This window comes from Saccopteryx leptura, chromosome X (assembly GCF_036850995.1).
Source record: "Saccopteryx leptura isolate mSacLep1 chromosome X, mSacLep1_pri_phased_curated, whole genome shotgun sequence".
NCBI classification, from domain to species: Eukaryota; Metazoa; Chordata; class Mammalia; order Chiroptera; family Emballonuridae; genus Saccopteryx; species Saccopteryx leptura.
In genome coordinates this window covers 82,821,007-82,837,905 of record NC_089516.1, presented here as the reverse complement: position 1 = coordinate 82,837,905, position 16,899 = coordinate 82,821,007, and the positions used below count along the sequence as shown (strand labels likewise).

General features: G+C 38.3%; 1 protein-coding gene across 1 annotated transcript; it reads left to right on the top strand.

The window, feature by feature from the left end:
- The first annotated feature begins 223 nt into the window (after positions 1-223).
- TNMD (tenomodulin) lies at positions 224-16,693 on the top strand. The gene is made up of 7 exons (XM_066356991.1): positions 224-276; positions 441-572; positions 10,256-10,396; positions 10,949-11,050; positions 14,418-14,571; positions 15,985-16,151; positions 16,484-16,693. Exons 1-7 carry the CDS (start codon positions 229-231, stop codon positions 16,691-16,693), a joined length of 954 nt encoding a protein of 317 aa, XP_066213088.1. The 5' UTR covers positions 224-228.
- Positions 16,694-16,899: the final 206 nt, after the last annotated feature.

The following is a 16,899-nucleotide window of genomic DNA, read 5'->3' as shown; positions in this document are numbered from 1 at the left end:
CTGGATTGAATTCTGTGCACAGAAGTTATATACATATATGGGTAAATCTATGTAACAAATCGTAGCACAGGAGCCCCCTGGGCTCCCTCAGGCTCTGGTATGACATATTTGAGTCATATAAATTCAGCTTCTCCTCTGGCATCTCTTAGCCGACTCACTTGCAACTCCACCTCTGCAGTGGTCTCAGTTCTCTCAAAGCTGGGAAAGAGTACTGTGTGCTGAGAGACCATGGCCAAGAATCCTCCAGAGAACTGTGAGGACTGTCACATTCTAAATGTAAGTTGATTCATATTTTTCCCTTTTGAGCAGAAGCATGGCTTTACAGATTTATCGTATTGTAATGTGAACATTAGAAAGTGAATGCAAACGTGATTTTGAATTATGGCTTGCTATTTTAAGGATTATTGTGTATTGTTTTATTTTCTCTGTTCTTTGCTTAGGCAGAAGCCTTTAAATCCAAGAAGATATGTAAATCACTTAAGATTTGTGGATTGGTGTTTGGTATCCTGACTTTAACTTTAATCATTTTGTTTTGGGGGGGCAAGCACTTCTGGCCAGAGACATCTAAAAAAGTAAGTAAATGTACGTTATGGATCAATCCTTCTGGTTTGAGTTTGATTGAATTTAAATACTGATTGCCATGTATATTTGTTTAAAAATGAAAATTATTAAGTCCCTTTTGTATTTATTTTTTGGTGGTATGAAAAACTGAATCAAGATTTGCTATCTTTTATTTGACTAATTATTTTGGTAAAAGAAAAATATGTTTTCTGTATTTCAGTTAGTAACGACAGGCTATAGAATTACCCATTCTTTTGTAATGTTTGGCTTTAAGGAGTTAAGACTTCTTAGAAGCAAAATTTTTACTGTAAAAAGCAAAAATTTTATTGTAAGAAGGAAATATTTTCCATCTTTCTTTCAATTATCTGGGAAGAAACTGATGGAAAAGTAATTATGCCACCACATAAGACAAAACCACCAGATATGGCAGCAAAGGATTCTCAGGGATCATGTTTCTGACTCAGTGCATCTGCTGTGAGTACAGGCAGCAAACGCTCTTTCAGAAGGAGCAATTTTCATACCTAAGTTTACATTTATTTATGATTTAAAAAATAAACTAGGAATTTTCAGCTTTTACCAGCCACAATTGTCCACTGGGTAGTTAATGTCACAGGGTACAAACAAGTGATGCCAAGTCATAAATAACAGGTATCTCAGAAATCTCCCAATATTAAGGTCATTTGGTGAAGCTTGCTTAGCCATTGTAGTTGCTATTAGTGTACCTTAGTGTTACAGTTACTCCCGGGCTCACAAGCAATGGACAAGTCTAGATGTGACTTAAAGAAAATTATAGTCCCTTTGTGCCAACAATTTTCACTTGAAGGAGAACTAATAACTGTATAAGCTACAATGTGTCAAGATTGTTTTCGGCTTTGCCAAATATTTCTTTCTGAGTGTGGGTTGCTATTGTTGTTACTGTTGTTACTAATTTGTTGTCATGAGATGCTCATTTCTATTTGACAGCAGATGTATGGAGGAAAAGGCACAAGTATGGGAGGGAGGATGAGAGACTAGAAGAAAATGAGTTGGCATGGACCATTAGGAGCCAAAGGACTGATAGGAGCAGAGAAGAAAGAATATGGATTGGTACAGAAGGAAAGTCAGTGGGGGAGAAAATAGAAAATCAACTGGACAAGTATCCAGAAGAAAACGGAGAAGTAATCCAAAGCTACCTTGGATTATTCCCCTGTGCTACAACACCCACTTTAATTTAGTCCCAGAAGCTACCTTATTTTAACTAAGAAGGAGAATGAAGAGTGAAACAGCCTACTTTGTTTGCCTTTTAATTTCTATTTTGTTCCAGAAAAGATTTCAGACATCATTCGATACTTATGATTAGCTTTAGATAATTGATTGATAGGTAGATAGATAGATAGATAGATAGATAGATAGATAGATAGATAGATAGATAGATAGATGAAAGATAGATAAACAGATCTATAGATAGATAAATTATGACTGTTCCTTGCTTCTTAAATATTTACTTTTCATGTATCATTCTAGAAAAGCCACCTATATTCAGGCTAGCAAGATGAGCAAAGCAACAGAGATCAGGAAGGAAATAACAAATTAATAAAGTAACAAAACGCATTCCAATCCACTTCTGTTACCACTTAGCTAGTTCACAAGTAGATATGCTGCTTCACAGATTGAATTTCAGATCCTCTTGACAATTACAGATGAATTAGAGGACAATAAATCCTTTTATTATCCATGTCCACATATACTTAACTGGGTTTGTTAAGTAGCTAGACTTTTTGACCATCCATACATGTCTACATAAACATGGGGTCGAATGGTTTTTCTTATTTTATTGTACTTATTGTTATTGACAATGCTATTCTGAAAGAGTTTGTTTTTCCATGTTGTTTGCCTCAATGCAACTATAAGTGACTGGGTAAAAACCTTGCTTTTATCTTGCAAAGTGCCTAACTTACTAACGGTGCCTACTGCTCCTTATGCTTCCATATTATACCATCTTTGCTTCTCACTCCAGTTCTATTTCTCTGATAGATTATAATAACCAATCCTTTGACTCTTCAAAACAAAAGTAAAACTTAGTGAGTACATGCACAGAACAAGTTGGGTATGCTACTGAATGAAGTTTACTAAGAATCAAATCTCTTGTGGAGTAATCCATCTTGGGATGTAACTTTCAACAAAGAGATTCTCAAAAATGAACACAAGTAATCTGATAAAAGATAATAGATGTCTCCTGTGGCAAGTATTTTTTATCTTGAATGAACGTTGTTTTGTTCCCCAATGGAGAGTTGTAACACATTGTATTTAAGTCTTGGCCTTCACCACAAGATCAGTCTAGATTCATTGCACCATAAGGAACTAACTGGAGTTGCAGAAGCTTCATTTGGCCTACAACTACCTTCATTGCCTAGATAAAGAGCCCAAAAGATCATCTATGATATAATATATATGGTCTAATTAATGGCTAATACTGTCAAAAGGCCTGTCTTGAAGCTGACTTATGAATCCTAGGAAGAAGAGAACAGTCAGATTAGTTTTGGAAGAATTACAAAAGAAAAACTCTGGGAATTTTGTACAAATTAAAGCCCCCTCCTCTTAAGAGCATGGCCTAGTAGAAAACACCAGTTAGCAGATTAAAATCCAGGCTCTTCTGGACATTCCTTTATAAGCCCATAGGACCTATGGGGACTATGAGGCTCTTGGTGGAAAGAATTGTTGATGCTACTGTGCTTATGGCTGGCAGTGACTTATTTGCTGTCCTGGGGCTTTGTCCAAGCTCTTAGTGTTTGCTCTTTTAACTTCCACCACAGTTTCTTTTTATTTTGTTTTTCAATATCTGTTTATAAACAGTATTTATTTAACATCCCACATCTAGTGTTGGCATTTCCATGCCAGTGAGTCCTACCCCTTCTTCCATTATCTTCCAACTTGGTGTATACAAAAAAAGCCAAATTCTTCATCCCAAATAAGAAATAAACCATACTGACTCCCTCTCTCTCCTCACACACTTCAGGCATGAGCACAAGTGCGTGTGTGTGTGCACACTTACACACACACACAATGACAGAGAGAGAGAAAGGGGTAAAAATAAAGTGGAACATGGAGGAATAATTGTGGGTGTGCTATTGTACTAACCTATAAGCTAATAGGCCCCCTAAACCACAGCCACATATAGGAGTCACTTGAGCTGAATAAAAACGAATCCATCAATCTCTTATTTTCAGCATTCTTTTTTCTTTTTTAATTTAGTGAGAGGAGAGGATGCAGAGACAGACTCCCACATGCATCCCGACCAGGATCTACCTAGCAAGCCTACTAGGGGGTAATGCTCTGCCCATCGGGGGCCCTGACTCTGTTGCAACTGAAGCCAATTTTTAGCGCATGAGGTGGACAACATGGAGGTATCCTCAGCGCTGTGGGCCAACTCACTCCAATCAAGTCATGACTGCAGAAGGGGAGGAGTAAAGAGAGAGACAGACAGAGAGAGATAGAGAGAGAGAGAGAGAGAGAGAGAGACGAGAGGGGTAGGGATGGGGAAACAGATGGGCATCTCTCCTGTGTGCCCTGATGGGGAATAGCACCTAGGACATCCACAGGCTGAATGATGCTCCACCACTGAAACAACTGGCCAGGGCATCAGCTTTCTTAACCAAACAAAGAAGACGTATTTAGTCTCAGAAATTTTGAGAGCATTACAAAGAAGCTTCACTACCAGACAGTGACTGCACAGGGATTTTGAAGCAGATTCACTGGAGAAACATTCTTGCTTAAAACTAGCAGTATTAGCCCTGGCCGGTTGACTTAGTGGTAGAGTGTTGGCCCAGCGTGTGGATGTCCTGGGTTCAATTCCCAGCTAGGGCATGCATGAGAAGTGCCCATCTGCTTCTCCACCATTCCCCCTCTCCCTTCTCTCTACCTTTCTCTTCCCCTCCCACAGCCAAGGCTCCACTGGAGCATATTGGTCCAGGCACTGAGGATGGCACCATGGCCTCCACCTCAGGTGCTAGAATGGCTCCAGTTGCAACAGAGCAACACCCCAGATTGGAAGAGCATCGCCCCCTAGTGGGTTTTCCGGGGGGATACCAGTTGAGCTCATGCAGGAGTCTGTCTCTCACTTCCTCCCTGCTTCTCACTTAAGAAAAATACAAAAAAGTATATAAAAAATTTGCAGTACTGCACATTTTTACATTTAACTTTAAACAATTAAAAGCCAACTCCCCAGTTAATTAATCTGACATGGAGAAAACAAGTCGGAAAAATCCCAGTCCTTAAACTAAATTTTTTTTAAAATGTAGCACAGACCTTGTAGCCTGTCCCCTTCAATCTTTTGTAGAATGAGGTAGAAGAATAACAAATTAAATACTTTTCTTCCTTCCATATCTAAGAACTTCTTGGTGACTTTAGAGCTGTTAGGAAACCATAGGTTCTTAGGCCCACACAACAAACAATAAATTCCCCGGAATATCCTCTCAGCTTCTACATACTACTAGCATGAGATGAGAAGTGATAGGGATGGGTGGGCATTCTTTTGCCCTCTCTGAAACCTTAAATGCAGATAACCATTAAAACAGTCTCACTCGGGAATTATGAGCCTAATATCATTCTAGGCTGAGAATAATTTGCTCAGAAAAAGCACCTTCTGTCTAAGTGTGGGTCTGCCTATTTTTCTAATGCTAGCATTGGCCAAAGACCAACTCTCTTCACTCTGTTTTGAGGCACAAAGGAGATACAACTTTCCTCCTCAAGTTCCCTGGGCTTTCCTACACAGCAGTTTGGTGAGTGAAATGTGGATCTGGTGAAGCATTCATACCCTCAAGGAAAAAGTTAGAGTGGTAGCTCAAATCTCTTTAACAGGGTGACTGAACTTCAGCAGATGGTGCCGTGTCAGCATTTTAAAAGAGAACACTTCATTTTATTTTCTTGTTAAACCATTGTGGGAGAAAACCCATTTTTGAATAGGAACTCTCAATGCACTAGCTTTTGTTTTGGATTCCTCAGAGTCACTCAGAATATATAGATCAGGACACTGGCTACTATGGGTACATTCTTATTCAGTCTCTTCATTCTCCCAAGGTACCATTTGCTAAGGAACTTATGTGGCACCAGCAGGGAAAGCCTGGGTTTTCAAAAGGAACTGTCCTTTAGTGGCTGAGAGTGGAATTGGAGCTGTAAAGGGAAAGCAATCCAAGTGATCAGCAGGTTGTGGCAGTCTACTGGTCAACCTGACGGGCATCAGCCCGAATCTAAGCAGAACTGATTTTGTCAGCTATTCAGCATTCATCTGGCAAGGAGTGGGAGATAAAGATGAAAACTGAGTGAAAACTGAGCTCCCAGAGAAATTTGATGACTTGCTCAAAGTCACACAGCTTGTAAGTGGCAGAGTTGAGGATAGGACTAGAAACTGGTCTGAGGATTTTTTCCATTATTTTCAGCTGCATTTAAGAATAATGGTTAGGTCGAGGAGTGAGTGAGTAGGGGAAAACTTCCCAGGCAGCTTGAATCTGTAGATGAAAGAAATGGTATTTTTCTTGTTGAAAAAGAGGAATGTCTGTGCTGCTTATGCCAATTTTTTTCAGGGCAGAGAACTAGTGATTGAAGATACAGAAGTCCAACTTTGCATAAGAAACAATCTGTCTGCTCTGTGTTGGTAAAGAATATCCAGAGGCCCTTTAAATCCCACAGGCTAGGTTGGTAATAATATGGTACAATGCATTCCTGTACTTTCCTTCTAGTTTTACAACTGCTAGCCAACTATTCTGAGCATGTGTTTCACCTTTGGAGAATGGACCTCATAAACAGACAGTAAAGGATGAAGGTGGAGAGAAGCGCAGCTAGATTAATCACAGGCTTCAAAAAACCTAAGCCAAATGCCTTCAAATCCCTTTTAGGACAGGCAAAACCTACTTGTACCCCAAACAGATCCATCATTCTGAGGTCTGAGGCAGCTTTACACTTTATAAAAAGCTTTCTTTTCTGTTCTCAGAGATTGTCAGAAATTGAGGCAGGAAAACAGGGTAAATTGTGAAAGGGAGATGTTAGGGCTCATTTACTGCTTGAGTACAGGATTTAACTGCACCAAGGAAAGAATTCCTGGGCAGGGAAGAGAAATGAGTTTGTGTTCTCTCCATGTTTTGTCAACGTGGTCTTCTTGCATATTTCACTGCCTGGGCTTAACCAAGTGTCTATCTCATTTTATTTAAGTGATATTTCACTCCATTGACTTCCCTGTCCCACTCCAGTGCGCTGGTCCTTAAAGTTAAAACCAGCCTTATGTGTGAGTGGGGTAAGAATCCATTCAAGTGGTGCTGGGGAGACAACTTTACACCTCAAATATCTCCTATTCATGGTGCCATTGTTTAAAATTTCACCATTAGCAATTCATTCCTTTAAGAATTGAACTCAATTATTTTAATAGACAAATACCCATAGCTAACATCTTGGTGTGAAATCATTTGTAAGATTGATTTTTTTTTCTTTGACATAAGATACTTGAAGCATCTCGAGATTCCTAGATGTCTAGACCAGAGACAAATGGCTAGAATAAAATAAGAAAAAGGGAAAAGACTAGGAGGGTACAAAGTGAACAGGATATAAAAACAATAGAAAAGGGAACCAAAAACACCTTCTCAATCTGCTAATTTGGCAGAAGTGTATTATTCATCATACTCTATCCTTGCTCTGTTCTCTCTGAAATAAAACTGAGTTGGGGGCACTCTGAGACGAGCTACTGGAAGCTTACTCACATCTCTGTCAGGCCAGCCATTCTGTCTCTGTTTTAGTTTGCATCTGGAGAGGACAAAACCAGTTAGTTACTCCTTCATCTCCAGAAAGACCCTCAACCCCTGAGCCAGTGAGCTTAGTAGAGAGAAAATTACTTCTGAGTCCAAAGGCATGAGCTCAGTCTTCATATGGGCCAGTGAAGCTTGCATAGCCATTACCCATGCAATGTGTTCCACAGGGACCCAGGCTAGACAGTATGTCTGGATTTGCTCAAACTCATCCTCAAACAGTCCAAAATGAGACACCAGCATCATCTTCCTAGACAAAAGACAGTCTGTTCCAAAAGGACACCTTTGACAGTGGAATTCTATTTGGGTGAATATATAGCTCCTCACCCTACTTCACCCCCTACCCAGGGTTCACACATAAATAGTCATTCTGATTCTACTCTATTTAGCAACCTACCATTGCTAACAAAAAGTCAACAAGCTGGTTAATGAATACAATAAGAATGGACCCCTCCTCCACCAAAAATAAAACAAAACTAAGTTTTTTGAAGGAATGTTGAAAATAATCAAGATCTGCTGAGCTTGGCAGTTTCCAATAGTTTTCATCTAGCAAGGTGTCCAAGTGAAGCACATTGCCAACAATGCAGGAAAACTCATTCCACAAAAGTACTCTGAAATTCTAAATGTCACCAGTATGGTTCCATAGTCTTCTACGAGTGATTGAAAACACAGCCTGTATTTTCTCTTTTGCCCAGGTAGGCAGCCTTCCAACATCCCCTAGTCTCTAACCTCATTTTTCCATGCAATAATCCATCAGTGGTGCTACTGATGAAACAAACACTGCACTTCACCCCCAATGACTAGTGGTGTCGACATTTGTCTCAACAATGGAGAGTATTTCTAAAGAAATTCTCCCCTGTTGGGAGATCTGACAAGACTGGAACTGAAGTAGATGCCTCTCTTCTCTTCTTAGGTCAGGCAAACTGAGAGCTCAATTTGTTGCCATAAGTACAAGTTTCTGAAGCTTGCTGCAGAGCTGGAACTGAAGACATATTTATAACTAGAAACAAATAACAAGGCCTAAAGGAATTTTTTACTTGTCACCAAACCAGGCCTGACTTAACTCTGCAGCTGCTGGAAGGGTCTAAATACTGTTTTCTTTCCCCTTTAAAAATACCTTGCCAATGCTCAAAATCTCTCTTTAAGAACATGAGAACTTGCCATTGATGAGAAAAACTTATTCAACAAATACTTAAGTTCTTGTCATGACTACAGCACTGTAGGTATACTACAAGGTAAAGGCCGTTATTCTCCTATTCAGCAACTACACAGGCATTTTCACGCTTGAAGTAACATTATTTTTACAAATGCTTTCAACTTGTTGTTGTTTTTTTTTCTTGAATTAGGGACACTTTGACCAGGTTAAACTAACATTCAGTCACAGACACTGACAGACATTAAAAAGCAAGCTAAAGTAGTGCAAGCTCTAAAAAGCTGCCATTGAGAATCGTATCATTAGAAAGCAACATTGGCTCTGTAGATTACTTGCTTTTTCAGGCTCTTAGTTTACCAAAGAAACAATTTTTTGTAAGGAAAGATGAGCATAAAGAACCTTGATAGCTGAAGGCCTCCTAAAAACACAAATAAGATACTTCCACATGGCACCATCAGGTCTGGCTTGGTTTGTGATAGAGAGAAAATTCCTTTAGATTTGTTTCTTGCTTTTGGCTATAAAAATGTCCTCAGTTATAAGTAATGGGCCTACTCCTAAACTGGGACACTCTTTCAGACTGGTTGTCTTGGTCCTAAGAAAGATAATTGTCTCTTTTAGAGAGCAGGAGAGAGTCTGGGGTTTTATTGCAACCACTCAAGAATGACCTGACAAGCAGCCTTTCCAAGGCACTCTCCTTAGGAGACTCCATATTCCTTAGCGCAAAGAACTTGACACAGGTGGTGAATTCTATATAGAGGAGAATATAGAGAACTTGAAACCAACCAAATAAACTTTGGTAAACAGAATCCAGGAATAAACTGAGAGGAGGTTGGTTAGCCCATAAAATACAAGGTTAAGAGAAGGCAATAAATGTTACCTCAAGTTTAAAGGGGAAATGGAAGCAATTGAGGCCAAGATAAGAATTATTACCTAAAACAGATAAAGAGCAATGTGTAAGTATTCTAAATGTGTTCATATCTTTGTTTCAGCCCTAATGAATTTAATGGGTAGTGATGGGGTAACCACTGGACACAGAGAAAAGCAATTGGGCCTGACCAGGCGGTGGAGCAGTGGATAGAGCATTGGACTGGGATGCAGAGGACCCATGTTCAAGACTACGAGGTCACCAACTTGAGTGAGGGCTCATCTGGTTTGAGCAAAGCTCACCAGATTGAGACCAAGGTCGCTGGCTTGAGCAAGGGGTTACTCGGTCTGCTCTAGCCCCATGGTCAAGGCTCATATGAGAAAGCAATCAATGAATAACTAAGTTGTTGCAACGAAAAACTAATAATTGATACTTCTCATCTCTCATCATTCCTGTCTGTCTGTCTCTATCTATCCCTCTCTCTGACTCTCTCTCTGTCTCTGTAAAAAAATATTAAAACATAAAACAATTGGTAGTTTAAAGTAACAGCATAGGTTTAGGAGATTTCTCTGCTCAACACAAAGGGGAAGTATTTTATAGGTTGTTTTGCAAAATACCGTTTGCTATTTAGTCTGTTGGAATTCTTAGTAATAAGTTCAGCAACTTAGTTTAAACATAAAATACTGCCTTTGAAAGGATACCTACAGCAGCTTCAGCACCAAAAAGCACCTCATTTTCATCTGAAGTCTTAGAAAATTCCCGGTGGGAAGCTGCTGAGATGACACCTCACTACAAAGACTCTGAAAAGAAAAGGCATTCCAAATATTACCCAATTAAAATGTCATATGAAGGGACACACTGAGTATCTTAGAGCTTGGTTTTTTTTGTTTTGTTTTGTTTTTCCAGACATATGACATGGAACACACTTTCTATAGCAACGGAGAAAAGAAGAAGATTTACATGGAAATTGATCCTGTGACTAGAACTGAAATATTCAGAAGTGGAAATGGCACTGATGAGACATTGGAAGTACATGACTTTAAAAATGTAAGTTGAGCCCTGTCCAGTTGGCTCAGCAGTAGAGTGTCAGCCTGGTGTGTGGAAGTCTCAGGTTCCATTCCTGGTCAGGGCACACAGAAGAAGCGCTCATCTGCTTCTCCACCCTTCCCCCTCTCCTTCATCTCTATCTCTCTCTTCTCCTCCCACAGCCAAGGCTCCACTGGACCAAAGTTGGTCCAGGCGCTGAGGACGACTCCATGGCCTCTGCCTCAGGTGTTAGAATGGCTCTGGTTGCAGCAGAACAATGTCCCAGATGGGCAGAGCATCACCCCCTAGTGGGCATGCCAGGTGGATCCCGGTCAGGCACATGCAGGAGTCTGTCTCTCTGTCTCCCTGCTTCTAACTTAGGAAAAATACAAATAAATACAAATATATATATATTAGAACGTCTTAGTTGAGTTAAAAGTACTGTAGCTTGTAGCCTTTATTTAGACACAGTTTTGCCTTTAAATTCAAATTTTGCTAACCGTGGGCCCTGACAAACCATGGAACTCATTAATTGTGGCTATTTTAGAAGGTGTTTTTTCTCCTGTTTTACAGGGATACACTGGCATCTACTTTGTAGGTCTTCAAAAATGTTTCATCAAAACTCAGATCAAAGTGATTCCTGAATTTTCTGAGCCAGAGGAAGAAATAGATGAGGTATGTAAGAATAATAGTAGCAGTGAAAGCCATCTCCTATTGGGTGCTATGTGCCAGACATTGTACTAAATGCTTTACTCTTGTTTGATTCTCACTTGGACCCTATAGATAGATACTATGATTATCCACATTTTTCAAATGAGGAAACTGGGACTCAAAACTGAAAGGTGACTTGCCCAAGGTCACACAAATAATGAGAAGCAGATTGGGATCTTGAACTCAGGCCTTTCAAAAAATAAGTTCACATTTTTTAGATACAACACTGTACTTTTACACCTGTGTAGCATTTAACATTATGTACCTTTTCTCTCAAACCAAATATTTCCTCTAAAAGGGGTAAGCAGTAGAACAAAATCAATCCTGCTTAAGATAAATTGCTAAAAAGAAAAGTTTCAAGGCCACTGGGGATCCTTGCCACTTTTCTCACACTGTGACATTCACTTATTTTAAAGATTTTTCACCTATTTTAAAGATTTCAGTTCATTCACCTGAATATTTTATCCTAGGCTACTAATGGAATAATCCACATTTAACTTAGTAGGAAAGACAAATGCAAAGAAGGTGAGAACTATGGTGTAATACAACTTCTCTGAAAACACACTGCTAGACCAGGTTACTAGCGCAATTATTTAATGGCCCCTAAAAACCTAGTGGGAAATGAAGGATTATTGCCTATAACCATCAAAAAATCCCTTTCAGCTCTTAATTTTTCTTCATATTCTGTCTGTAACTACAATATGTTTTTAGCAGTGGAGGAAGAAGAGAAACATTAGCTAAGGCCATAGTGTGACACCATACCCCCTTATCTCCAGGAAGAAACAAATGTTTGGTTTGGTTGGTTTCATTTTAGAGTTTAACTAGCAAATCTAAAGTGAGATTATGGCAATTCCACAGTGACCTCTCTATATACTGTAAATATCTCTTTCTCTTTCTTCTCTCTCTTCCTTGTTATTTGCTTTTCTCCTACCCACTCTCTCCATCTTTGTTCTCATCTACTCATTTATCTTTTCTTTTTATTATTTTGGTGGGATAAGATAGGGTGGGAGGCACCTTTTCCTTTCCTTTACCCTAGTCTTAGAGCTGTCATTGGCTCTCATAGACATGCTACTAGTCTTCTCATTGCCAGAGAATTTACAGACCTGTAGAACTAGAATAACTAAGAAAGGAAAAAAAGATTTTCTAAGATTTATGGTAGAAAAAAAACACACGGAGATTTTTTAAAAAATAAGTATAAGTTAGATGCAGCAGGGGAACAGAACAACTTCCACGGTCTTATTATTATATAAGAGGCAAGGGTAAGATAAAAGGTGAATGAATAGGATAAAAAAGCTACTATACCAAATATTGTATGCTTCTTTTTACAGAAAATAATTTAAGCTTTTGAGTAAAGCCAACCAGAAATTAGAGTCCAAACTGACACAATGGGATTTACCTTTCCAAAAAAAAAAAAAAAAAAAATGCAAAGACACATAATGTCTCGTTTTAGTCCAGATTTATTCTTTAGTTAATTTTGCTGAGTCTTTTAAATAGCACAAGCATTCATCTCATGTTAAAGAGATCATTTTATCTTCAAGAAAAAAATTATTTTTTCATATTCAGACTACAGGTTTTTTTATGACACAAGTTTGTGTTCCTAAATTACAAAAATCCTCTTATTTTGTATTTCCTTCACCTCTGTATCCATGGTTTGTGCATGTTAAACATCAAGAGCAGATATAAAAATAGCCTTGATTTTACTAACAAAACTAGTCAGCATACCAACCTCATTTTATACAGTACCTTTCAATGCCTCCCAAGGTCTTTATAGACTCAAGAGAAAAGAAACTAAGATCTCAGAATTTTAAACGACTAGAAAAAGTTATACAAAGCTTTATTTCACACAATAAATGAAAACACTGAAATCATAAAGCTAGAATGAAACAAAAGAGAAAAGAAAAAGACTTATTAAGACTAGAGGGTGAATGTCAAAGCCCAAAAGGGAAATAAGAATTAGATATTGACAATGTAAAAAAATTCCAAAGTTGTAAAAATTTCTGTTTGAGCCAAAATGATGAAAATTTCCAGAAAGCAAAATCAAAATAGATTGAACAAATGTTCCAGAGAATGACAATTTTGCACCTTATATAATACATCATAATCAAAAGAGGAGGAGTAAGGGAGGTCACATGAAATCTATTAGTGGTAGATTAGAGACACAGGAGGACACAAAGTGAGGGTATCTCTGTGATTGGATAAAAGGTAAAAAGAACAGACTCATACTTCTTTCACATTGGTGGGAATAGGATAGTTAAGTGTTAACAATAACAACTAGAGGTTTTGTGGTTTGTGCTCTCCTGGAAGATGGTGCCCTGAGGGGTCTGGAGAAAGGAAATTACTATGACATTACAAAGGTATGTTATCATAGATGCAAAAAGACAATAGACAAGCTCAGTTAAAGAATGACTTTTCTCAAGGAATATACCAGCCTAAGACATGACTACCTGCCATGAACTGACTTTAATTAGAAAGTTTTAATTTTAAACCATCCTATGTGGTTACTTTAGGTCTTCGAGTTTGTAAGACAACCATGAAGGGCTCCCCTGAGCTCTCAAAAAAGGGGTTAATATGTAGCCCTTTTTTGTTCACAGTATACAAGACAACTACTTCCAATGCTAGAAACTGAGGAGAAGGTAGCCTTCTTGACAATATAAGAAAGGTTATCTAAAGGAAAAACACTCTATGAGACAAATTCTAAGTATGTAGAATGAACGGAATTGGGTAGTAATAAAGTCAGTCAAGCCAAAATCTGGATACTTGACTTTAAAACCAAAAGGACATCTTTTGCACTCCATATAGATACCATTTATAGGCAAATCTTGTAAAATCAAAATACTGGGTTTGGTTGCTATTTCACTGATCTTACCAGTTTAAATATAGCAGTTTTTGTGGGGGTGTTTTTTTTTTTTTTCAGTTTGCAACCCTAGTTGCAAACCTAAAATAAGACAGGCTCTCACAACATCACTTAAAATGGAGAAAACAAATACAAATCACTAAGGTTTGTAGAAGCCCAAATTAAAACATACCAGACCCAGCGGGAGGTCCAGATATTGATGGAGAGCCTTTCTGAGTTTACATGAAATGGTGGCAGAGAAAGCACCTGTTTCAGTGAGCAACCTTACTGTTAGAAAAAGAGGTTGGTTGTTAACTCTCCAAAGGGCACCTATGGTAGGCAAGGCACAGAGCTAGTTCACTGGCAGCCCTGGGATTGAAACTGTTATTCAGACTCAAAATACAAGATCTTTTTTTTTTTTTTCAGTATCTTATAATGTCTCGTTCATTTTATTAATTTTTCTGCCTATCCCCACTCTGAACTACTTTCTTGTCTCAGAATGAAGAAATTACCACAACTTTCTTTGAACAGTCAGTGATTTGGGTCCCAGCAGAAAAGCCTATTGAAAATCGAGACTTTCTTAAAAATTCCAAAATTCTGGAGATTTGTAATAATGTGACCATGTATTGGATCAATCCCACTCTAATAGCAGGTATGTCCTTCTCCTCCTCTTCTTATTCTTTCTTCTCCTGCTCTTCCTCTTCCTCTTTTTTCTTCTCTTTCCAAAGCCAATAACAGGTTAATGTTCCCAGCATTCAAGACTACATTTTTAAGAAATCAAATGATCTGCTTCTATCTTCTTAGATGAAACTGTATATACTGACTGCCAGTGAGGAGGGAATATTTCACAGCCAAGTTATAAATCAGATAAATTAATGCTGACAGGCTTTTAAATATTCCAGCAAAGGTAACATCACCTTAATGTGACCCGTGATAGCAAAAAGCTATTATGTCTTTCTTTGCACATCTATATTTATTGCAGTTGGGATACCAGACTATTGCTCAAGCCACTGTGTATTCAACTCAAAACTAGAGAAGAGAAATGCCAAAAACAATTCTTTGTCTCAAGAAGGATTCTCTATGTCAAATGGTGACATTTTCCCCAGATGATAAGACAGTCACTGCAATACAAATGTTTCTGTGGTTGTCTCAGAAATCACTATAAAAGTAATTGAAGGCTAGATATCCAGAAAAGAGTCCAGCTCTCAACTTCCAGTCATCCCACTGAGAATACAAGGTCTCTGGACATATTTTTCTGCCCATCTAACATGGAACTTGGCTTCCCTTATTCTGGATAGCATAGATTACTATAATACCCAAGACGGGGCATTCTAATCAATGCAGGCATCTATTGGTACTCTTGTGCCCTTAAAAAGGCAACAAAATGCAATGTGTTATTCTGGATTGGATGCTAGAATTTCTGCTTCAGCATTCTTTTTTTCTAAAGGACATTAGTGGAAATAATGATGAACTCTGAATAGTCTGTAGTTTAGTTAATAGTATTATATCAATGCTAATTTTGTAGTTTTGATCATATTCTGGTTATATAAGATGTTAACATTAGGGGAAACTGGATGAAGGGTATATGGAAACTCTGTACTATCTTTGCAACTCTTCTGTGAATCTAAGACTATTTATAATTTAAAAGTTTTTAAAAATTAAGACAGGAAAGAGAAGGGAAGAGGGAAGATCACAGAGGTTACCAAATCAAATCAGGCAACATAAAAATATTTGAGTACTTACCATGAGTAAAATCACTGTGGAAAACATGAAAGTCCCTTGATCACAGATTCAAATTTAATATGTTAATGAGGCAAAATAGTAAGTGTTTGATGCCAAATGAGCAAAGAAAAAGTCTGCTTACATGGGAATTGTCAGATTTGTTTTGGAAAATCTCCTTGAAATATCAGCCGAAAGAGCTTGGAAAAGTGATACATGCGTGCCTAAATAATAGCAGTCAGAAGATACAAGGAAAATCTCTACCCCCAAATGCTATTCTCCCAATCATTTCTTTCAGAAACTTTTGCAAAGCAGTAGTTTCTTAACTTTGTGTTTATTACCTTAGTTTCAGAGTTACAAGAGTTTGAGGAAGATGGTGAAGATCTTCACTTTCCTACCACCGAAAAGAAGGGCATTGAACAAAATGAGCAATGGGTGATCCCTCAAGTAAAGGTGAAGAAAACTCGTCACACCAGGCAAACAAGTGAAGAAGAACTTCCAATAAATGACTATGTGAGCAATGTTCCTGTTTCTTTGTTAAAAGAAAAACAACAAAGCCCTCAAAAAAAAAAAAAAAAAAAAAACCACAAACTCACAATCCCTCTGATCAAAATCATTGAAAGGAGAGTGATCATTGTTTTAACAAAAAAATATTTAAGAAACTTAAAATCCCCGGAAAGCTCATTCACAATTAACCTTGATCTCTATTGAGGTATTTCCACGATCAGGCTAAGCAACTTAATTTCTTACCAGTCCCCAACTTAGGTAGTCTTTTAGTACTCCCCTGATTGTGGACCTCTTCTTAGTGTACCTTCCCTTTCAACACTGGCTTCTTCTTTTTACAGACTGAAAATGGAATAGAATTTGACCCCATGCTGGATGAGAGAGGTTATTGTTGTATTTACTGCCGTCGAGGCAACCGCTACTGCCGCCGCGTCTGTGAACCTTTACTAGGTTACTACCCGTATCCCTACTGCTACCAAGGAGGGCGGGTTATCTGTCGTGTCATCATGCCTTGCAATTGGTGGGTGGCCCGCATGCTGGGGAGGGTTTAGTAGCAAGTTTGAGCTCACTGCTTAAGCTTCAGGCAGCCAAAATATAATAAATGCATGCTATTAAATGAATTTCTGCCTATGAGGCATTTGGCTCCTGGTAGCCAGTACTCTGGAATTACTTGTTGGTAATTCTTCTCTCATGTTCTAATAAACTTATACATCATCATCAATGGCTTGATTGCTGCTGAATACATTGGGTAAGTGCT